The sequence below is a fragment of the Rousettus aegyptiacus genome, unplaced genomic scaffold, assembly GCF_014176215.1.
Source record: "Rousettus aegyptiacus isolate mRouAeg1 unplaced genomic scaffold, mRouAeg1.p scaffold_m13_p_7, whole genome shotgun sequence".
NCBI classification, from domain to species: domain Eukaryota; kingdom Metazoa; phylum Chordata; class Mammalia; order Chiroptera; family Pteropodidae; genus Rousettus; species Rousettus aegyptiacus.
Genome location: NW_023416310.1, coordinates 106,987,039 through 107,009,173, shown reverse-complemented (window position 1 = coordinate 107,009,173; position 22,135 = coordinate 106,987,039). Strand labels below are relative to the sequence as shown.

Here is a 22,135-nt window from a genome sequence, read left to right as displayed (position 1 = left end):
CGCTACTAGTATTCTTCCAGAGGCTGTAGACAATTATAATAGATAGCTGAACCGAACATCTATGTGCTAAACAACACTGTAATCGTTCTGCATGACATTAACTCTAATATCATAAAACCCCCTGATACAGGAACTATTATCTTTTATATGAGTAAACTCAGGACTATAAAAATGCTAAATACATTTAACATTCTCCTCTATCTTTTTTAACAAATGGTAGTATACACAGTATACACAGAGTACATTACTTTTTTCACTTAAGAACACATCTAGGATTTCTTTTTACAGCCAAAGAGTGTTCTGTGTGAATGTGCATGTAATGACTTGTCACTATCCCTCTACTGATATATAGTGAGGAAAGTTCTTCTAAATAATACGACAGTGACTGGACGGCAGTTTCTAAAATGGGTGTGGAAATGCCAACTATAGCGAGAAGGGGGAGGGTCTCTGGTCCAACCTACCACACTGCTTCAGACCCCGCCCCCTGATCGTCTACGTTGGACGTCCCAAATCCTCAAACAACTTCGGAGACCTCTGCCTTCAAGGGCCGGAAATACTTAAGGGTGCTGATTGGGATCCGCCCCTCCGCTTCCGGCATCGGCTGTGGGGAGTCCCTGCCGCAATCCTCCGTGTCTGGCCGGTAGGATGGCGCCGGGCCGATGCGGTCATAGCACCCAGAGCGGACGGTCGCAAGGGATTCCGCTGTCTCCCGAAGTTTATCCCCAGTGGCGGGGGATAGGGGGGGACGGTTCTGTTTCGTCTGTGTTCCCCGCTCCCCTGCACCACAGAGACGTGGGCCTCCATCGTTCTAGTCCTCCCGTCCTGTTCCTGAGTGCCTGCTAGAGCGTCTCCTCGCCGTTTCCTGTCGTCCAGGGGCCGGGGCGGGAAAAAGGGGGCGTAGCGCGACCGCGGAGGGAACTCGTGAGCTTGGGTGGCTCGTAGGTGCCGGAAGTGTTGAGAGGAAGGCCGGAAGTGAGGAGGCGGAGCCAGGAAGTGAGGAGGGGCGGGGGTTTATGAGGAGGCCAAGGGAGCGTTGGGGCAGATTTGCACTCAGGGCCACCTGAGGGACTTGGCGGTATCGCTCAGCCCCGTTCCCTCCCCTCGCAGAGACACCGTTATCGTCTGGAAACTGTGGAAGAGTGGGTTGTCGGGAGAACATTTCTCTGGCTGCGCTTGAGGCAAAGTGGAGAGTCAGGGCTGGGGGTGGAGCCGGGTCGTCAGGGTGTCTGAGAGGGAAGACCCCCGCCCCCCAGGCCCCCACCAACCATCTACACTGGCTGACTGGACACTAAGATGGCTGCCGTTGCCATGGCACCCAACCCTGTGCAGACCCTTCAGGAGGAGGCAGTGTGCGCCATCTGCCTGGATTACTTCACGGACCCTGTGTCCATCGGCTGCGGGCACAACTTCTGCCGAGTGTGTGTAACCCAGCTGTGGGGAGGGGAGGATGAGGAGGACAGGGACGAGTTAGACCGGGAGGAGGAGGAGGAAGAGGAGGAAGAGGACGGGGAAGAAGAGGAAGTGGAGGCTGTGGGCGCCGGTGGGGGGTGGGATACCCCCATGAGGGATGAAGACTATGAGGGCGACTTGGAAGAAGAGGTCGAGGAGGAAGAGGAGGGTGTATTCTGGACCGGTGGCATGGGCGGATCCAACTGGGACAACATGGACTACGTGTGGGAGGAGGACGAGGAGGAAGACCTGGACTACTACTTGGGGGACATGGAGGAGGACCTGAGGGGGGAGGACGAGGAGGACGAGGAAGAAGTGCTGGAAGAGGACGAAGAAGAGGACCTAGACCCCGTCACACCACTGCCCCCGCCTCCAGCCCCTCGGAGGTGCTTCACCTGCCCCCAGTGCCGAAAGAGCTTTCCCAGGCGGAGCTTCCGCCCCAACCTGCAGCTGGCCAACATGGTCCAGGTGATTCGGCAGATGCACCCAGCCCCTGGTCGGGGGAGCCGAGGGAATGAGCAGGGCGTTTGTCCCAAACACCAAGAAGCCCTGAAGCTCTTCTGCGAGGTGGACGAAGAGGCCATCTGTGTGGTGTGCCGAGAATCCAGGAGTCACAAACAGCATAGTGTGGTGCCATTGGAGGAGGTGGTGCAGGAGTACAAGGTGAGAGAAGTAGAAGATGGGAGTATAGTGGGGGAGGAGAGGAAGTAGGAGGAGCTGGGAAAAGGAAGTATCTTCCCACCAAAGAACCTCTTGCACTGGTGAGCTGATTCTTCTTATCTAAGCACTTGCGTCCAGGTGGGTTAGCGAGAAGGCGTCTGTACACAGACAAAGTAGACACAGTGAAGAAGACCAGGGAAGACTGGCATCCTCAAAGGAAATTGAGCAAAGCTGGTGATGCATTGCACTGGGCTGTGTCTCCTGGAAAAAGCCACTGCTGTTTCACACTTCCACTGTCCTTAAGTGTAGGGGTGCAAATGATGGGCCTCTAGAGCTTTATCACCAGTCTGATTTTCCTTTGGGCAAATCTTAAGTCTCTTTAAGATGCTAGAGATGGGAAGAACGTGGGGGCTCAACAAGAAAAGGCTCTGAAGAGCAGGAACATAGTAGTGAGTCCTAGCATTAGACTCAGATGCTTTGCACTTGCCTACTAATAAGTTCTCCACTCACCTCACAATGTAGTTTAGTTCTCCTGAGGACTTTTGTTGGATCCTTATAATTCTGATGTACTGGCCAGAAGGCCTTACCTTTCCTGGTGATTCACAAAAAAAGGGAGAGAGTTTAAGTCAGAAGTCCTGGCTCTGTGCTTACTCATTTGGGCAAGTCTCTATTTACTTAGTATATATGGGCACTGTGCTAAGCACTTTTCATGGACTACCATTTAAAATCAGAACAACCCTGTATGATGTGCTTTATGTAACCATTTTACAGATTGGGAAACAGATTTGAGTGTATACCTAATATACCTATACATAGCTGTTATAAAGTGATGGACATGCTTATGACATCCCTTCACCCCATACTGTTAATGATGTCATCACTATTCGGTTGTCAGTTTTACTTCTCTGACATGTGACTTCTTGGAGTTGGATTCTAGTTTAGTTAATATTTTGCCTCCTACTTCTGATCCTGACTTTTGGGCACAGGTAAAGATTTGGCTGTGAGACTGCCAGCACAAATAGCACTATTTATTGAAGCAGTAGGACAAGGAAGAGAAGAGGGTAACTTCAATATGTTTGGCACAGAGCTTTTTTTGTATCATGATTTGTATGTTCACACCTTCTCCTGATTGCTACAGTAATCTTGTTTAGGTATTAGCATTACCCCAATTTTAGAGTAACATGTCGTCTGGTGCTTCTCAGCTATGGGTGGTGTAGCTAAGACAAACCCACATCCCCTCCTGACAGGTTAACTATTCCTTCCACACAATGATTGTCAAATGTGGCTGATTGTCTAAATTGCTAGTGGGGATTTTAAGAAGTACAGTGGGCCCTACCACTAGAGATTCTCAATTAATGACAGGGAAAATATCTTTAGAAGGCCAGCCTAGTGTGAGACTCACTGCAGTGAGTAATATTACCTGCTTTTGGAGCTCCACTTTATTAAGGGGAGGTTGTAAACTCCTTTTGTCTTTTCTTTTTATATTCCCTCAGTTCCTGGTTAACTGTACCCATCAAACAATGCGTGGTGACTTTGTTAACTTGATCCCAGGGTGGAATATCCATGGGACAGAAGAATATCCCTTCTCCACACTCCCCTAGCAAGACTCTTCTCAAGAGCTTCTGAAACTGGATTTTAATTTGTGTTTGCCATATCTATTGAATGCCAGTCCAGTAGGGTTCTGCCTTTGGGGAGGTCACATAGACACAAATAATCTGACATTAACTGATCATCAAATGTAAATACATGTTTTATTATGTAGAACTAATTTGAGTGATTCTCTTTCTAATGTGTAGACTATTTTACCGGCAGGTATTCCTTTCAGATATGTACACTGACTAACATCAGCTTGGCACAGGGCTGTTTTGTAGAAATATTTCTTTATCGAATAGGTAATAACACACAAATGGTGTATTCATAGAGTTCCAAAAATATTAAAGGTCCTTGAAAATTTCTCTTAAATAGTACTCTATTTGTCAACAATTTAGGAAAATATTAAGTGGGAAATTTAAGCATCATAAATTATTAATAGAGTCGAAATTATTAATACTACTTGAGAAAAGTAGAAAATAATCTAAAAGGGCAAAATTGTGTATAGTTTACATGTTATAGATTGATTGTCATATTATTACTATAATTTTTTTTTTTTACAACCATTTACCCTGTGCAACAACTGGCTTTTATATCCTGGGTTAGTAACCTCTTTAGTTCAAGGGTCATTATTGTTGGCAGCTTAAGGCCTAGGTTGGAAATACTAGATAATATTGACTAATATTTTGCTGCATGCCAGACACAGTGCTAAATATACTGTCCATGAGGTAGATTCTGCTATTCTCAATTCCCATTTTAAGATGAGGAAATTGGAAACATGGCTTGCTTCAGTCACCTGGCTGCATTCAGGTTCAAATTGGAGTATAGGTTTGAGCTCATCTGTCCTGTGTTACCTCCCAAAGCAAAGGAAGGAGAAACACAGAAGACAAAAAAGGAAAGAGCAAGCAGGTTGGGCTTATCTTACCATTCTACTCTAAGAGCCCTTTAAAGGAAAAGACTCCTATAAATGATTGGAACACAGAGCACAAGTACATATTTGCTGTGAAGGTTAAAACCTTAGGAGATGTTTTTGTCTTCCATTTAGCAAGTAATTGAGTGGGAGAGAAAGTAGATGGACAGAGTGAAACATAGTTAAAATAAGTAAAATGGGACCTTGTCCCCAGTGGCTTCTATGTCCTGGGGAAGGCAAACTTGTAATGATTCCAGTTCTGGGAAGTGTCAGAAAGCTTGTATTCTTGTTCCTTGGACTCCCAGAGGAAATTAGGGGCAGGGAGGATCAGGGCCATGGTCAGGTAGCTTGGTTTTAAAGAAAGAATGCATTGGGCCAAGTGGAGAGGAGCATTCCCAGACAGAGAGAACATCATGGATAAAGGTATAGAGTTATACCCAGGAAAAGACAAGTGTTACATGGCTAAAACTGAGTCTGTGTAGAAGGAGTGGGTATAGGAGGGAAGGTTAGAAATGCAGGGGCAATGAGAGCCTCATATTTCGCAAGTGGTGGAGAACCACTGAAGGATTTTTATCACTTGCACAAAATCAGAAAAGTATATAAATATGAAAGTTATAAGGAAGATTGCCTATGAGGGGGAAGGGACCCTAGGCAGGAATATTCATCTGGATCCAACCTTTTGAGATCACGTCTGGGGTTTGTGGACATGAGTGCAGGCAGAGGGTTGGAGCCTTTGTCATTCTCTGAAGAGAAAAGGGGAGGACGGGAGTGTGATGGTCATTTGATACTTGCGATTTAGATTAGGCTTTGAGCCCCAACCCACTGCAGGGAGGATGGGGGAGGTAGGTTCTGAGAGTAGGTTCCTCTCACAGCCCAGGCTGTTAATTTTCCTTTTACCATTCTCTCAGGCCAAACTGCAGGGACATGTGGAACCCCTGAGGAAGCACCTGGAGGCTGTGCAAAAAATGAAAGCCAAGGAGGAGAGGCGGGTGACAGAACTGAAGGTGGGTGAATGTCCTGGACAGGCACTGACTGGCTCTGTGGTCAGGGCAGGGAAGATGGGTTGCCCACCCTTACAAGTGGTGACTAGGTCTCCAGAAGAAGGGCAGCTGAGGCCTGAGAGAGGTAGACACCCACCTAGGGTCCTGATAAGAAAGAGGCTTTAGAAGGTTAGAAGGTATGTACATTCCCAGGTTCTAGAGTGGGGTAAAAGCAGGCCCAGCTGGGAGTGGTTGGGTTGGGTGTCTGGTTCCAGGCTGTAGAGCAAGCTTATTACCCCAGACACCCAGCCCCACAGCCAGTGTCCCCTACCTCTATGCCACCGCACTGGACAGCACAGGGCAGAAGGGGACAAGGCAAAATCTACATCACAGCTGTCAGAGAACCTCCAGATCCCAGAGTAGGTGGTAGGTGGTAGACAGAGCAACCCTGAGCACAAGAGGGGGCCAGGGTATTTTATGGAGGGGAGGCATTGGTGAGTGTTGGCAGTACAGAGACCTAATATCTTCTACTCCAGTGTTTCTCAGCCATTTTTTATTATTGCTCACCTCTCCCCAAGGAGTATTTTTAGATATTTTTTTTCCAATTTCCCGCCCCTCACCTGCCCTATTTTTGTAAGGCCAGCAGGCACTGGGATGGTCTGGTGTTGAGGTCAGACCAGACCAAGCTCTCATCTGACCTCTTCCCCACCCCACTGCCTGCCAACTTGGCCAGTGGCTGGGCCTTGCCACTTCCCAGAGCCTGTGTTCATTGCCACCTACACTTCAGGGACTCTGCTGCTGGAAGCTGGCAGGCACTGAGTAGTAGAATCTGAGTCTGAGAGTTGGGGGCAGTTATCTTGCCTCCAGCCAGCTGCCCAAATTGAGAATTTTGGGCTCCTGGGGTACAGAGAAGGTATTAGGATCTGAGTGTCACTGGGACAGAGAGAGAAACTGTTCGGCTACTTGGCCAGTCAGGGCTTCCCTCCCCACTCTGGCCTGTCACTCTTTGTCCTAAGAATGTCTCCAGCTAATGATACATGGGCAAAAAGCATGCCTACCTCCAGGATTACCCCACCCAGGGAAATGGAATAGAAGTGGACAGAAGTTTTCTCATTACATATAGAAGTACCTACATAATAACTTCCTTGATTTTGCCTCTTGGTCCTTAAAGTATAAAATGTTATCTGGTCCCTTACAGAAAAAGTTTGCCAATTTCTGATCTGCAGTTGGATGACTTTCCCAGGGTTACTGGTGGTAGTTAGGACCCTAACTCCATGTCTTGAGTTCTGAATCTTTTATTTATTCATTTAAAAAATCCTTACCAAGCGCCTACTCTGTGATTGGCACTGTGCCAGGGTCCAAGGACCCTGTGACAGTGTAAAATGCAGTGGTGGAAAAAGATGTTAAAGGCACTCCAGTGTAAACATTCTAAATTGAGATCTCTGCCATGAGGAGGGACAATGGTATTTATGGGGGTGGTTTTGCTTTAGATCTGAGGAGAGGGAAGGCTTCTCTCAGGGAATATGTAAGTTTAGAGTGTCAAGTTAGGTAGCACTGTGGAGATCAGTATTGCGGGCAGAGGTGGGTGAGTTTTGGACCAGTGTGCGGGGAGTGAGGCAGTGATGTCCGGTAAGGCCAGGAGGTGGGGAAGGGGACAGGTGCCTCTTTCCATTTGGGATGTAGGGCTCTTTTGCCTTGCATTGAGGGGCTGCAGTTGCAAAATGGAGGTTTATGTTTCTGTGTGTTGAGGTGGTATCCACCATCCCCTTTGCATCATCCCAGAGCCAGATGAAGTCAGAGCTGGCAGCTGTGGCCTCAGAGTTCGGGCGACTGACTCGGTTTCTGGCCGAAGAGCAGGCAGGGCTGGAGCGGCGCCTCCGAGAGATGCATGAAACCCAGCTGGGGCGTGCGGGAGCGGCAGCCAGCCGTCTCTCGGAGCAGGCCGCCCAGCTGAGCCGCCTGCTGGCTGAGGCCCAGGAGCGGAGCCAGCAGGGGGGCCTGCGGCTGCTCCAGGTGAGCAGTGCCCCTTCCCTGTCCGCCCCCAGCACCCTTTTTGCTGTCAGGCAACAAATACCTGTCCAGAGCTGCCTCTTCTCACTGGGAGGAACCCACAGTGATTTAACCCAAAGACCAAAAGGTCTTTTGAGACTGGAGAAAGTTACTGCTGAATGTGGCATGTGTGTGATTCTACTGAATGAAAAGAAAGAAGATTCAGTTGTAGGAGGAGGGTTTTAAATGAGAGTTAATGAAAAAGATAACCAAGCCATATTGTGAAAATTCTTTTACTGGGGTTGGAAGTTCTTTTCCTAGGCGCACAACAGGATGAGTCAGGTTTGCAGAGGCACAGGGATGATTGAGATGGATGCAAGTTTATTGAGGGCCTTGAGGTGCTTTTCTCACTCCCTGTTCAAGTTCAGCCCTTCTCTGGCTGAAACCAGACTGGGAGAAAGGATCCATCCCTGCGCTGCTGACTGTCTCTTTGTCTCTTTCTCCCTCTCCCTCTTTGTGTTTCTGTTATTCCCAGGACATCAAGGAGACTTTCAATAGGTGTGTTCCCACCCTTTATCCTTTGTGACCCAGTGGCATCTGGTCCCCACCCTTGCCTCTCTTGGCTGTCCTGCCCCTCTCCTTCCTTCCCCAGGACCCAAGTTTCTGCCTCCTGAATCTTCCTCTCCTTCTCCTAAGCTTCTGCGCTTCATTCTGGGAATATCGTGGTCCCACCCCCTGCCTGGTCCCCTTCCTCCAGGTGCGAAGAGGTGCAGCTGCAGCCCCCAGAGGTCTGGTCCCCTGACCCGTGCCAACCCCATAGCCATGACTTCCTAACAGACGCCATCGTGAGGAAAATGAGCCGGATGTTCTGTCAGGCTGCCCGAGGTAGGGAGGTCACCTGTACGACCTTCCTTTGCCTTTCCCTTCACAGACCTGGGTTCTGAGGGAAGATAGGCCCCAGGGGAAGAGTGGGGGTTGAAAGATGGAGTACGATTCAGGTAGGCCACCTGGGGCTTGAAGCCAAGAGTAGCTTCTGTCCTAGCCCAGGTAGGTGTCCTGGAAACAAGAGTGGGGAAAAGGGTGGCGCCCATAGGAACTTGAGCCTGGCCTCTAGGCAGGGGTGGGAAGCAGAACATAGCTGGGGGTGGGAAAGCGGGGGGCATTAGGAAGGGCTAGACCTTGGAGTTGGCTGCTGACAGGAAACAGTCAGTCCAGCCCTGGCATATTTGTCCTCCTCCTCCCAAGTGGATTTGACGTTGGACCCTGACACGGCTCACCCGGCCCTGATGCTGTCCCCTGACCGCCGGGGGGTCCGCCTGGCAGAGCGGCGGCAGGAGGTTGCTGACCATTCCAAGCGCTTCTCAGCTGACTGCTGCGTCCTGGGGGCCCAGGGCTTCCGCTCCGGCCGGCACTACTGGGAGGTAGAGGTGGGTGGGCGGCGGGGCTGGGCGGTGGGCGCTGCCCGCGAATCAACCCATCATAAGGAGAAGGTGGGCTCTGGGGGGTCCTCTGTGGGCATTGGGGATGCCAGCTCTTCCTCGCGCCATCACCACCGCCGCCGCCGACTCCACCTGCCCCAGCAGCCCCTGCTCCAGCGGGAAGTATGGTGTGTGGGCACCAATGGCAAACGTTACCAGGCACAGAGCTCAACGGAGCAGACACTGCTGAGCCCAAGTGAGAAACCACGGCGCTTTGGCGTGTACCTGGACTATGAGGCTGGGCGCCTGGGCTTCTACAATGCGGAGACTCTGGCCCACGTGCACACCTTCTCAGCTGCCTTCCTGGGCGAGCGTGTCTTCCCTTTCTTCCGGGTGCTCTCCAAGGGCACCCGCATCAAGCTGTGCCCTTGACAGCCTGCCACCCGCAGGGGCCCCTCTGGTCAGCACTGGTGGGGCGGGTGGTGCTGGAGGGTGGCCCATAAGTTTGGGGACTCAGAGGCTCCTCCTGTTACTGCATTGCTTCCTGCTCCTTCAACCCAGGACCCTGCTTCTCCCTCTAGGAGCCTAAAGAACCCTCCTGGCCTCCAGCTTGGCCTCCTCTCACCTTTGTCCAACAGGTCTGCATGGGTCCCTGTAACAGCTGCCTGGTCTTCCCTCCCTCCATCTGCCCAGGGCCTGCATTTGAGTAGGGGAGGGGATACATTACTTCATGAACTTCTCTTTTCCCACCTCTGCTCTTCAGCCTTCGTGTCAGTTGCCAGGCTGGAGGGTTTGGGCAAGACTCATGACTACCCCTCTCCCCCACCCATTCCAATTCCATTTTCTGATACAAGTTTTGGCTAAGGGATTTGGAACCTTTTTGGGGGGAGGCAGGCTGGGCAAAGGGTAGAGCTGGGTACATAAAAACCGTCTACTCGCCAGGGGAATAAGGGATTCTAAACCTCCCTTCGATCCCCCAATTTCTACCTCCATAGACTGGCCAGAATTTAGCTTCAGTAAGAGATCTGGAATGGTCGACGTGATTGAAACTACATATCATTACATCCCCCAATAAATTATTTTCTTCCCCAGCACTCATCTAGGAGCAAAGCTCACCTCACCCTTTTCACTGCCAGGCTCCTTTCCGTTGTTGAGTGGAGTTCCTTGTCAGTTTCGATCTTCTCATGTCAAAATTTTAAGTTCCCTCCACTTGGTGACCCCTGATGGGGAACCTGGGAACGGGTTTGGGTCCCCAGGAGAGCCTTGGGTATAATCTATTTTTCTAATAACCCCTTGCCTTCTGTCACTTATCAGCTTTTGTCCTGTGCCCTGATGGCCCAGGTCAATTTATGTTCCTGGGGAAAAGGGAAAATGGGTTGTGTTGTGGAAATAAAGTTTATTTGCTTCTTTTGTGGAGTCCATTCCTTTTAGGAGGACAGAAACTAAGGATGTAACTTACAAGCCATTCTAACTCTTCCACAGTAAGCTATTCTCTCTGGTAAATGAGATTGTACTTGCCACATTTGTTGAGCACTGATTGGACAGAATTCCTACCCAGTTTACTTAACTGGCACATTAAGACTCTACTGCTTTGAGGCTTCAGGGCTATAGTTTCCTCAAGATCCATAGCTCTCAAGGAAGCCCAGGACCTAGGAACATTACATACTGAAATATCTTTTTACACAAGTGTTTCTAGTTGAAATCCCATAAAGTTGAAGCTCAAGCAAGAGAGAGCTTATTACCTTCTCAAGGGAGAAGGAAATGAAATGCAGACTATGCCTCAACATTTTTCATTTGGCCAGTGGGTTCAATTTGTGAACACCTTAAAACTACTCCACAATATTTAGTCCTAGTTATGGAAGGAGTAAAAAGGAACTATAATTAAGCAGCAATTCTTCTGGTGAGTTGCCCTACCTTAAAGTATTTTAACAAAAGACCCAATTTGATGTAGACTACACTAACCTGAGTTTGACTTTTCTGCATTGTAACTCCCTTTGGAGGAATGATGCATCTCTGTTCAATTCCTGTGTTGAGAATTGGACCTGAGGATTCTGCTAAATCTAAATTGATTGCAAGCCCTGTAGAATAATCAGTCTCTTTCCTTGAAGAACAATCTCTGCAGGTATAAAGGAGGCCCTGAGACTGAAACACTGGACGTTGTGATGAGGGAACTGAACACAGGCCGGCAACTTCTTTTCCCCACAAAGCTGGTCTCTTTGGCCTATGCTTCGTCTGCTAGGTCCTTAATGGAAGAGACGTGTGAACCTGGAAGCAGCACAGCATAGGAAAGCAGCTCTTTTACTTCTTAGAGAAAGACACTCTACAAGTCAGAAAATCAGTTTATTTCTAAAGCTCTGCCATATATTTCTAGCGGGTGCCAATGGTCACCTGCCACACTCGCACCAGGTTGTCCGTGTAGCCAGCAAAGAGAGTCTGCAACAGAGAAATGACAGTGACAGGTCAGAGCCATGGCACTCTGCAGCCCCACCAGCTCAACAAAGCTGGCCCCCATTTCCGACTACCTGGTCGTGGGTGATTATGTATTCCTAGAAGCAGCAACAGCTAAAAGGATTCATATGCTTATAAAATGGTCAAGCTATTCAAAGTGTTAACTGAAGATATGTAACTACTGCCCTCCAGACCATAATCTTCCAATGCGGAGACACGTACTGTGTTCAATGGCACAGCTAAATAGGTCCTCTCAAATCACCCTGGCTAATCCGGTCATTTTATATCAAAGATGCTGGTCTTATAACTGGCAGATAAGACACACTAAGTACAAAGAAAAGGTGGAAGCCAAGTCACCTGAGGACACACCCACTTACCTGGCCATCAGCAGACCAGGCCAGAGAAGTACACTGGGGTGGCTCTGCCTTGCTGCTGGTACTGATAACTTCTTGCTTCAATTCATCCACAATGATCTTGCCCTCCAAGTCCTGGGGAAAGAATAAAATCAGGATGAGGAAACTCTTAGAACTTTAATGCCACTGACACCTAACAGGCCCCCTGTCAAAAGCCCTTTTAATTTGTAACTCAGTGACCTTAACAGGATGTTTTTTGCCCCACTCCCACCCCCCCGTGGCAATGCCTAAAGGCATTTTTCATCGTCACTTACGGTTTGCTATAGGTTATCTAGTGGAGAGTAAAGACCCGAGATGCTACTAAACACCCTAAAATACACAGCATTGTCCCCCCCTCCACCCCGCATTAGCCAGACCAAAACGTCAACTCTGCTGAGGCTGAACAAACTGCTATAATTTGCCATCCCTTTTAGTAGGCAAAGACCTCCCAACCACTGCAAACCTTGATTCCAGGAAGTTTTGACTAACTCTTGGGTTTCCAGTGACAACCTGACAGCAGTTGTTTACAAGTTTGAATCCCAGCAGTGAGTAGAAAACACATCAGGAAACCACAAGACAGCCAGGGCTCACAGAGTACAGACAGGTACTTGGCCTAAATTGCAACCTACTCACCCAGATCTTGATGCTGGGGCCCGTGGCAGCACAGAGCCAGTAGCGGTTGGGGCTGAAGCACAGGGCATTGATGATATCCCCACCGTCAAGCGTATAAAGGTGCTTGCCTTCATTGAGGTCCCATAGCATGGCCTGGCCATCCTGGGCAGACAGGAAAGCGAATCAGAAAATGTGACCTCTTCCAGAGATTAATGCCAAGCACCTTAAGATTCTACTTATTTCCTAACTAACCCTACCTCCCACTCGTACCCTGAACTTACTCCTGGCCCATGAGTACCTTGCCTCCAGAAGCACACAGGGATCCATCTGGAGAGACGGTCACAGTGTTCAGGTACCCTGTGTGGCCAATGTGATTGGTCTTCAGCTTGCAGTTCGCCAGGTTCCATACCTAAATAGGGGGTGGTGATGTCATACGTAAAGAACCTGGCTCTGGATCCCTAAGTGCCAGGAGGCCTCAAATCAAACAAAAACAGGCACGGAATCTTGTTTAAAAGCATTCTTGGATAGGGTAGCCACTTTTCATTCTATCAGTAACGGAAAAAAAAAAAAAAAGGCTAATAAAAAATTTGTCTTGGCCACTTATAGAAAATAAAGGTTAAAACAAATAAATGCTGTATGTTGCCTTAAAAGGGACTCAGGTGCATCGATTAGCTACTTCAGACCAACTGGCAAGAGAAAAAAAGTAAATCGAGGAGCAAAGCTTTCACAGGAGCCAACAGGAACATAATCCAGCTGGCAAAGGTCCTATACCCTGGCCCAAAGCTCACCTTGACTAGCTTGTCCCAGCCACAGGAGACGATGATGGGATTGCTGCTGTTGGGTGAGAAACGAACGCAAGACACCCACTCCGAGTGGCTCTCATCCTAGAGGACAGAAAGGAAATTGTCCCATGAATCTCAAACCCCCCCCCCCCCGCCACTCCTCCACTTGGTTATAAGGACAACCTTGTATTCACGCCCCTGAATCAAAACCTTCAAGATCAAGGGAATCCCTTTAGATTCCAGAGGAAGCCTGAAATCACCATATAACACCAAAGTTAAGGATGGGAGAGAACCTTCAACCTGTGCCTTTACTTTACCTGGACGGTGTACTTGCATACACCCAAAGTGTTCCACAGCTTGATGGTTTTATCTCGGGAGCCGGAGACAATTTGCCGGTTGTCAGAGGAGAAGGCCACACTCAGCACATCCTTGGTATGGCCTACAAATCGGCGCGTGGTGGTGCCCCTGAGAGGAAGGACTTGGTTACTCTCTAAACAGGCTTCTTTGGCCTTATTTCTATCCCAGTGGAGCTGCATTTACTCACAACCCTAGACATGGCTCTGATGACAGCAGGCCCTTGGCTGAGAATGTGCCAGAAGATCCTTTCAGAATTGCAGGACATGTCCTCACTCCCATGTGGGGATTGGCTGACAATGTCATCTGTCATCACCAGGACCCTCAAAATATGCCTGACCATCCAAAGACTGAGCTTCTTTCTAAAATAGAACCATGTTCAAACTCTCGCCTACTCCCAACCACAGTATCTGGCAAAACTGCGCAACCAGACTAGTCCTTAGCAATTCTGCTCGACTAATTAAAAACAACAAGGAGGGAGGCCAAACAAACCCAACCCTTTTCTCCAGGTACTCTGTTTACAATTCCCACAAGGGACCTGAATGTCCTCCGAAACCACCTCCCAAAAGTATCTATCTCATTTCTGCTCAGCTTTCCCCCAGTGCCCCAAAGCTAAGTGAGCAGCTACTTGCGTTGTGAGATCCCAGAGGCGAAGGGTTCCATCCCAGGAGCCAGAAAGGGCAAACTGGCCATCTGAGGAGATGACCACATCACTAACAAAATGGGAGTGACCCCGCAGAGCACGCTGTGGGATGCCGTAGTTGGTCTCGTCCCTGGTCAGCTTCCACATGATGATGGTCTTGTCTAAGGGTAAGTAAAACAGAAAAGGAAACAGTGAGGAACCCCACAGTCCACTTGCCAACCTACTGGATAATCCAGGATGCCTCAAGGTCATTGCTAGGTTTACAATCTAACAAATTAAGGGCAGTTAAGTAGAGGGGGGAACTAACTGAATTACTAGCCAAGGCCAAGTGAATCACTATTTAGGCACAGTCAAGTAGAGCTAAGCTGTATGGTGAGACTTTAACTTAGGTGTGCAGAACTTTACCAGAGATCATGGAAGCCCTGTTTTGAGATTCAGGCCAATTCAACATCTACATCAGCCTTCTCTAACGTCTAATGCAAAACACTGCAGCTTGGGTGTGGGAGAACTAGATGTGCATCTCTTGAGATTACTGCAGAGGGCTGCCAGAAGTGCTGGAATCAATCAAGTCGCTTTATACTGAAAGCTATCACTGAAACGTCCAATTCAACAAGGTTTTCCATTAAGCGTCAGACATGATGCTAGCCTCAGACTACATTTAACGGTGTGGGCGCAAACGGAAGGCAAAAATGCAGTCAGGAGCAGAGAATAAGAAAACCGAGCGCAGAAAGGGCAAGCTCACGCCAGCGGGGAGACTGGAGTTGTGCGGTCCCTTTGGAGCCCACTCACTTCCCACCGAGCATAGGGCCGGGCGGCAGCTCAGAAACAGCCTCTGGTTCTCAACATGGGCACTCAGATGGCATGTTGGTGTCATCACCGCCCCGCCCGACCCGTTGGCTTCTGGGCACACTTAAACACACCTGTGGAGAAGTGAGCAAGAAAATAAAAGCCCCCAATCTTGCAACTCTCCTGGCCGCCATGGGCTGATCTATGTCTTGTTGTCCGCATCCGTGCTGAGGCCTAGGAACACGTTCGCATGCCCAACTCACATCTAGTCTTCTGGGCCGTCAATACGCGTACCACTGACCCAGCCACGCGACGCATGCAACCCCGTTATCTTCCAATCTTCTGCCCGCCCCCCAGCTCGTACCTCGAGAGGCGGACAGTATCATGTCCGGGAACTGGGGAGTAGTAGCAATCTGGGTAACCCATCCGTTGTGGCCCTTGAGGGTGCCACGAAGGGTCATCTGCTCAGTCATGGCGGCGGCGGGTGCGGATGTCGCCGAAGCGACGAGGATGGACCTGGATAAGTCAGAGAGACTGGGAGCACAGCCGCTACCGCCACGGCCCTGCAGTAGAAAAGGAAGATCTGCCCCCTACCGGAACCGGAAATACCCGCCTTCTCGAGGAAAATGGCAGCCCCCATAATGCACTTCTGCACAAGATGGCGGCGCCACAAACCGCAGAGGGGGGAGTGAAACTAGCCCTCCTAGTCTCCTCTGTCACGCAACATACTATGGCAGCACCGTACAAATACATTCTAAAACCAACAGGATCGCGTGTTTAAAGGTTCCTCAAACGTTGACTTGGGCGTGATTTATAAGAGGAAGAGGGGACTCTTATGGCAAATTACAGGTAGGATCGCCTAGCGGCTTCACTGCCCCTACTCTTCACAGAGCGAGCCCCGCCTTTTCTGCTTGGCGGCTCGGATGGCAACGCAAAGGGAGCTTGATTTCGAGGTCGCCACTGTGAGTAACCGTGGGCAATATAAAATACGGTACTACATTTTTAATATAAACTGTGTCCTGGAGAACTAGTTAGCCCTAAAGTATTCTCATGTGCAGTGGGCAGTTCTTCCCTCAAGAGGCGTATGCTTCTGTGGTATTGGCTGAAGCACTCCATGTCCGGAAGGACTTAATCCACGCCGGACTAAGGCAGCAATGGGTGGCAGTGAAAAACAGAGATGAACGAAAAATCGGTCTGTGGGTTGTTGAGCGCGGAGCGCTCTCGCGGATATTGAAATGCCCGGAGAGGAAGAGCCTCCAGGTTCTGACCTCTGGGGACCCCGAGCCTAACCAGCCTTCGGAGTGTCCAGGTGCCCCCAGTTTCCCGACTGGGAAACAGTGGAATGTGGCCGCCTGGTTGCCTTCTGGCCTCCATTTGAACTGCTTGAGCGGTGAATGTGTAGTGCCTCCCACTCCTGCACATCTCTGGTAAGAGACAATGTTGGCAGCCCCCGCTCAAATGTTTTTTTTATTTTAATTTTTTGGGGGGGCACATCTCAAGATAGCAGCCGCTATCATCTATGCAAAATAAAAGGGGGATTTTTACATATGTATTTATATTTCTGTTTATAACACGTATTACATTTAGTTTCTCATCCTGAAATGAGATTGGAAATTATAGTACCCACCTTACGGCGTTGTGGAGAGTAAATGTATTAAGGCAGATAAAGTGCCTGGAACAATGTCTGGCAGGGGAAATGCACGAGACTTACTGAGTGAGCACATTTTGGGGACCAGGCTCGGTTTTAGGTCCTGGGGATACAACAGTGAACAAGACAGACAGGACCTGTGTTTTGGAGTTTGGTGAGACTGGGGGATGGGAGGTGGGGAGCAGATCTGAGCAGAAATAAGGAGATGTGGGAGAGACTCCTGGATAGAGGAGGAAATAATGTTCCGATCGGAGGGGGGAAATGTCGGAAAGAGATGGATTGTTGAGGAAACTGAGGACCAAACAATGAGATGGAGGTGGAGGGCCTCACAGTCTTGGGGGAGGACCTTGGCAATATATGCTGGAAGGCCTGCAGGAAGGAAGGCAGAAGTTAAGTGAGGGACAGTGGCAAAGCTGCCTTGGGCTGTGGCCGCCCAGGTGTGTGGAGAAGGCCATGATCCCTACCTTTGGAGCACCTGCTCTCTTGGAGTCTTGCAGGCTGTCCCCACTGAACTCCTCCACAGCCTGATGACTCATCACATGTATGCCACCTGCCTCCTTGGCACCCCCAACTGGCTTTCCTTCCACTTTTCCATCACTGCACTCCATCCTGACCCACATGTTTTGTTTCACCTGTAGTTGCGGTCCCCGCCCCCAGGCTGAGCTCGCTGCCCACCAGAGGCCTCTATCCCCTCTTGCCGCCATTCAGGAAGTGAGACAGGTCTTCCCTTGAATGCTTGTGAGGGCTATTGTAGGTGGTAGGTGAGGGGCTGAGGGAAAGGAAGGCCTACCATATCCCACCTCGCTAAGTCTGCTTAAGGTCTCAGCTCAGGTTACTCATCAGGGACCCTCAAGTCTCAGTCAGGCTCCTGTGGTGGTGGTGTGCTGGGCCTTCCCAGGCATTTAGCTCAATCTGCAGTCCTTTGGATCCCTCAGGGCCCTCTGCTGAGTACCCTGAAGACAAGGATCTGTTTTTGCTCACATGTCGTATTCTCAGCACCAGAGAGAGGTAGAGGGTTTGGCATGCAGAAGATTCTAATCTTGGTGGCCAGTCTCAGGCTGAGCAGTAAAGGGCACGTAGCTAACTGGAGGGAGGGAAGGGTGTTCCCAGAAGAGGAATCAGTATGGGAGGAGATGTACAAGTGGTATGCATGCAAGTTTGAGAAGCATGGTTTCTAGAGGGGAGGAGAGAGTGTAACCCGAGGTGCACAGGGAGCCCTAGTCCAGAAGGAACTGACTGCTGCGGAATCTAGAGTTTGTCCTGAGAACCTAGGGTGTTCTCTTTAGGATTCTCTCATCCCTCGCCTGCCTAGACCTGAGTTTGCCAAAGGCATTTGTTGCCACAGTGGAGGCTGGGTCAGAGGAGTAAAACAAGACAGAAGAGTTCCGAAGCTGGACAGGAGGGTTTCTAGAACAGCCATGAATGTCCCATGAAGAGCAGGGCTGAGGACTGGTCCACCTCTCCTCCCTATTTAATGACTGAGGCCTAAAGAATTATACTCAAAAAGGCTGACGACAAGGAAAGGAAATATGGCATAATTATAGGTTCTGTTCCATTCTTCCTAGTGAGAGGTGGGGGTGTGGCATTAAATCAGTGCTGGGAACATCTTACAAAGAAATCACACTGCCATTTTTTTGTCTTTTGAAGAAAATTCAGTGCCCACCATAGGCGGAAATAGATCTAACAGCCCCCCAGAAAGCACATCCTACAGTATTGTTGGGTCTTCCCCGGGAGATGGGTTGTGGGATTCCTTGGGTGCTTAAGCAGATGGGCAGTCAGAGGCTGCGGAAGTGGGCATCATCCAGACAGGGGGTTATAATCCAGGCAGGACTATCAGAAGTGCAGGGAGAAGGCACACTTCTGGCCTTGTTAAAAGGATTTAAAGCAGCATTAGGTGGTAGGGAGAAATAAAAGTTGACCCAAAGTGCCTCTTCTGAGCTTTTTGCCAGGAAAAGAATTTCTTTGAACCAAGGTTGGGAAAATACGTTTTCGTGGATCCTTGAGGCTGGCTAGCTTACCACAGGTAGGAGGGCTAAAGAGGAGACATCCTCCCTGCTCACAGCTGGGTTGCGGAGTGGGAACCTGCTGAGAAATCCCATCCTTTGCTGCACGGGGAGAGGGGACTCTCTGTGCCTAGGAAATGGCAGACAAAAAGGGGGTGTGGCAGACAAAAAGGGGGTGTGGCAGACAAAAAGGGGGTGTGGCCTCCAGGGATCCTCCTCCAGGCTACCTGGACCACCTTAATTTTTGTGAGCCCTGCTAAGCACTGGGTGCCAAGTGGAGTTGTCAACCAAAAGGTTCAGGCCAGCCCTGGATCTGTGTCCTCCGGGATGAGGGAAAAGGCTAGGAAGGCTTAAGTGTGACCTTCTGTAGGGGGGTTATAGTGGAATAAGCCTCTGTGTTCTCTAATTTAAATCCCTGAGGTATCCATCCAACCCATTTGGGAGAGGAAGAGGTTGGGAGAAAAGGAGTAACTTAGAGGGCATTTCCTCCCTTCTTTGCAGGTCCCCCGATAACAGGATCCTTGTCACATCTACACATGCAGAGATGAGCTGTTTCCCCAAGCCCGGGAAAGGTAAATTATTAGCACCTTGAGCTGTCAGGGTCTCCTCTTTAGCCCTGTCATTCCTAGCACCTCACTTGTCTCATGAACAATGCCAGCACAAACTGCTTTCCCTTCTGGGACTCCAGAGACTCCTTACCACTTTCTGTCAGGACTACTTTGAAGTGAGAAAGGGAAGAACTCACCTGCTTTAATACTAGGTTCTGCCCACATCCCATTTTCAAAAAGTCAGGCAGCAAATAAAACTTTGTTTATACCTTATATCTTTCCTATTTTGAGGACACAGCTCCAGCTGTTTCTGAGAAGGGGGTCATACAATTTGTTTTGTAGCTACTTTCCATTAGTTTCTCCCATCACGCTCCCCAACTTGTGATCTACATGGATTGCAAGTGAAACTGGCTCAAGGCCGTTTTGGTCAGATTAAAAATATATACAAGAAAGCCCTCCTTCAAATATCTTCTCCTTTTATGCCTAAAACTATCACCCTGCAGCCTACCTCCCTTGATTAGAAAAAGAAAGTTGTCTTACTTCTTTTCATCTTCCCTTTGGATGTGCTACTACCCTTTAGGGTCCCAGAAAGGACCAGAATTTAACCTGCTTTTGCATGGAACTACAGTTAAATACGATTTGATAGCTACCAAGTGTGACTATTTAAAATCAATTAAAATGAAATAAAATTAAAAATTCAGTGCTTGAGTTGCACTAGCCACATTTCAAGAGCTCAAAAGGCATATGTAGCTAGTGGTACCTCCTGTGTTGGAGAGCACAGATCTAGAACACATCCATTCCTGCAGAAAGTCCTTCTAGACCTGGTTTAGAGGGTCAGAAAGCCTGCCTCCCCTTCTGTAATCCCATCTTATCAGTCAATAAGTACTCATAATAACTTCACTGTAACTTCTAGATGGGGTCTGGATTGGGGGTGGGAAATAGCATAGAATCTGTAGGTTCTATAAAAGTTCCAGGAGGTATGACATAGGGCCCAGAGGTTGATGGCCAATGGCAGAGGAGCCTTAGCTTTTCATGAAGTACTTTAGGGGCTGATGTTAATATGTATCAGCCCGGGGTTACCCACACTCTGATAAGGACAGGCAGGCTTTGGTCTTATGTGTTCTGCATAATACTTCAAACACAAAATAAGAGACTGCCCTGTGGCCTTGCTGAAACTGAATAGTAACTAGAGTGATCACCTTTTAATATTCATCATTTCTAGATCTTGATTTCATATGTTCCTTTGTCAGTCATAGTCCAGTTGCAGTAACAAAGACGGCTCTAATGTTTAAGAAAGACTTGCTGACCCTGCCATCTGCCTACCAAGAACTGGGAGAAGTCTGGGTCATATCAATTAATCTCTGATGTTAAAAGACTACATTAGGAGGATTGAATTAAACATGGAGGAGTGAGAGATGTTTCCAGATCTCTCCCCTTGAAACAACAATAAGCCGAACACCTAAAACTCAACAAAAAAAAAAACACCCAAACTGCACACCAGCGTGCCTGAGCGTGGGATCTGCACAGAAGAGCTACCACAGGGTCCAGTTCTCAGGCTCTCAGGCCCGCTGTGGTGACTCAGAAGCCCTCACTAACCGTGTCCCTTGAAGGGGACAGTCACTCTCATCTTTGCTTCAACACTGGAAAAGTCATCAATAGTCACTATTCATACTGGTTACAGCAGAAGTCTGTCTAATTCCCCAGGACATTGATTTAGGATACAATCGATAAACACTCCTGGACCCCTGCCTTGTATTCAGGCTCCATACTCAGTGACAGAGCTTTCCAGACCCTCCTGGGGATCCAGACCAAGGATGAGGCTGAGTAAAACTGCTGGCTACTCTACAGTGGTGACTGACAATTACAGAAGCAGAGAGGCACCAAGACACAACCTGCTCTTTGAAAAGCCAGGACAGAAATATGGGCATGTGATAGGAGTCAGGACTTAGCTCTCAAGTCAGCAGAAATGTTGACCATCCATAGAGAGAAAGTGAAGGAAAGTGTCTGAACTGATTCCTATTCCTGTTTGTGCCCCAAAGAGGAGGAAACAAATGAATAATTGGATAGGAAGTGGTCTATGAACAGCAGGATTCAATAGTCTTATATGCCAGAAGGAACAGTACCAGCCAGATGAGATCTGAGGCCTCAGGACAAACACAATTTCAGAGAGAAACAGCCACCGATGATGTACTTCGCCAACTAAGAGCAAAGGAGAGAATCTCTCCTTTTGAATATTATTAAATTTTAATTTTAGGTTGCATTTTAAGTAATGAAAATGTACCACATACAATTGTTTTTAAATATTAAATATACAGTTTTTTGAAAAGGATTCTTTTTCCAACAAAATAAATCTATTTCGAAATATTAAAAAAAAAAAAAAAGACTACATTTAATAAGGTTCAGCTAGGTGAGGCTATTCTTCCACTGAATACTTTTGAACACCTATGCCAGGCACGGCTACAGGGCCTAAGTGAGGCTTGTAAGGCATGTCGGCATGTCTGTGGATATGACCAGTTTCCTTGAGTCTAGGCCAGTGGTTCTTGACCAGGAAAGATCTTGCACCCTCCCTACCTGACATGCGACAATGTCTAGAGACATTTGTTGTCACAACTGATGCAGAGGTGCTACTTAGATCCAGTGGGTACAATATTAGCCATAAGAAGAGATGAAATACTGTCACTTGTGACAACATAAATGGACCTTGAGATAATCATGCTCAGTGAAATAAGCCAGATAGAAAAAGTTGAAAATCACATGATATCACTTATATGAGGGATATAAAACTAAAAGCAACAAATGAGCAGGACAAACAGAGACTCATGGACATGGACTATAGGTTAATGGTTACCAGAGGACTATAGATTAGTGGTTACTAGTAAGATGGGGGGAAGTAGACTGGGTAAAGGGAGTCAAATATAGAGGG

The 22,135-nt window shown here is 48.5% G+C and overlaps 3 protein-coding genes and 2 non-coding genes across 23 annotated transcripts in view; 2 read left to right on the top strand and 3 right to left on the bottom strand.

The window, feature by feature from the left end:
- Positions 1-534: 534 nt before the first annotated feature.
- Positions 535-10,406, top strand: TRIM41 (tripartite motif containing 41). 6 transcript variants are annotated; one of them, XM_016158373.2, is made up of 6 exons: positions 535-2,112; positions 5,518-5,613; positions 7,339-7,602; positions 8,114-8,136; positions 8,336-8,463; positions 8,824-10,406. In XM_016158373.2, exons 1-6 carry the CDS (start codon positions 1,294-1,296, stop codon positions 9,426-9,428), a joined length of 1,935 nt encoding a protein of 644 aa, XP_016013859.2. In that variant the 5' UTR covers positions 535-1,293; the 3' UTR covers positions 9,429-10,406. The 6 variants fall into 6 exon arrangements, 4 of the variants coding, with proteins under 4 accessions (XP_016013859.2, XP_016013860.2, XP_016013861.1 ...); XM_016158374.2 differs by having other exon boundaries at positions 537-2,112; positions 7,372-7,602; XM_016158375.2 differs by lacking the exon at positions 7,339-7,602 and having other exon boundaries at positions 537-2,112.
- Positions 10,407-11,317: 911 nt separating this feature from the next.
- RACK1 (receptor for activated C kinase 1) lies at positions 11,318-15,613 on the bottom strand. Its single transcript, XM_016158376.2, has 8 exons — positions 15,378-15,613; positions 14,217-14,388; positions 13,548-13,695; positions 13,237-13,332; positions 12,747-12,857; positions 12,470-12,610; positions 11,822-11,932; positions 11,318-11,429 (listed from the first exon to the last, which is right to left on the bottom strand). The coding sequence occupies exons 1-8, from the start codon at positions 15,484-15,486 to the stop codon at positions 11,364-11,366; spliced, it is 954 nt and encodes a 317-aa protein (XP_016013862.1). The 5' UTR covers positions 15,487-15,613; the 3' UTR covers positions 11,318-11,363.
- On the bottom strand, positions 13,829-13,907 carry LOC118605859. Its single transcript, XR_004952260.1, has one exon. It is a non-coding gene; the product is annotated as a small nucleolar RNA SNORD96 family (small nucleolar RNA).
- Positions 15,043-15,110, bottom strand: LOC118605865. The gene has a single exon (XR_004952265.1). It is a non-coding gene; the product is annotated as a small nucleolar RNA SNORD95 (small nucleolar RNA).
- Positions 15,614-15,648: 35 nt separating the features above from the next.
- The window catches only part of LOC107517542, a 27,291-nt gene continuing 20,804 nt past the window's right edge, over positions 15,649-22,135 (top strand). For 4 of the 14 annotated variants that reach the window (XR_004951847.1, XR_004951849.1, XR_004951848.1 and 1 more), the window contains exons 1-2: positions 15,852-15,975; positions 19,166-19,236. Coding sequence is in view for 2 of the 14 variants with exons in the window: in XM_036224044.1 (XP_036079937.1) it covers positions 16,064-16,440; positions 19,166-19,236 (448 nt within the window). In the remaining 12 variants the exon portion in view is untranslated. The other 10 variants (XR_004951842.1, XR_004951843.1, XM_036224044.1 and 7 more) reach the window with 8 other exon arrangements.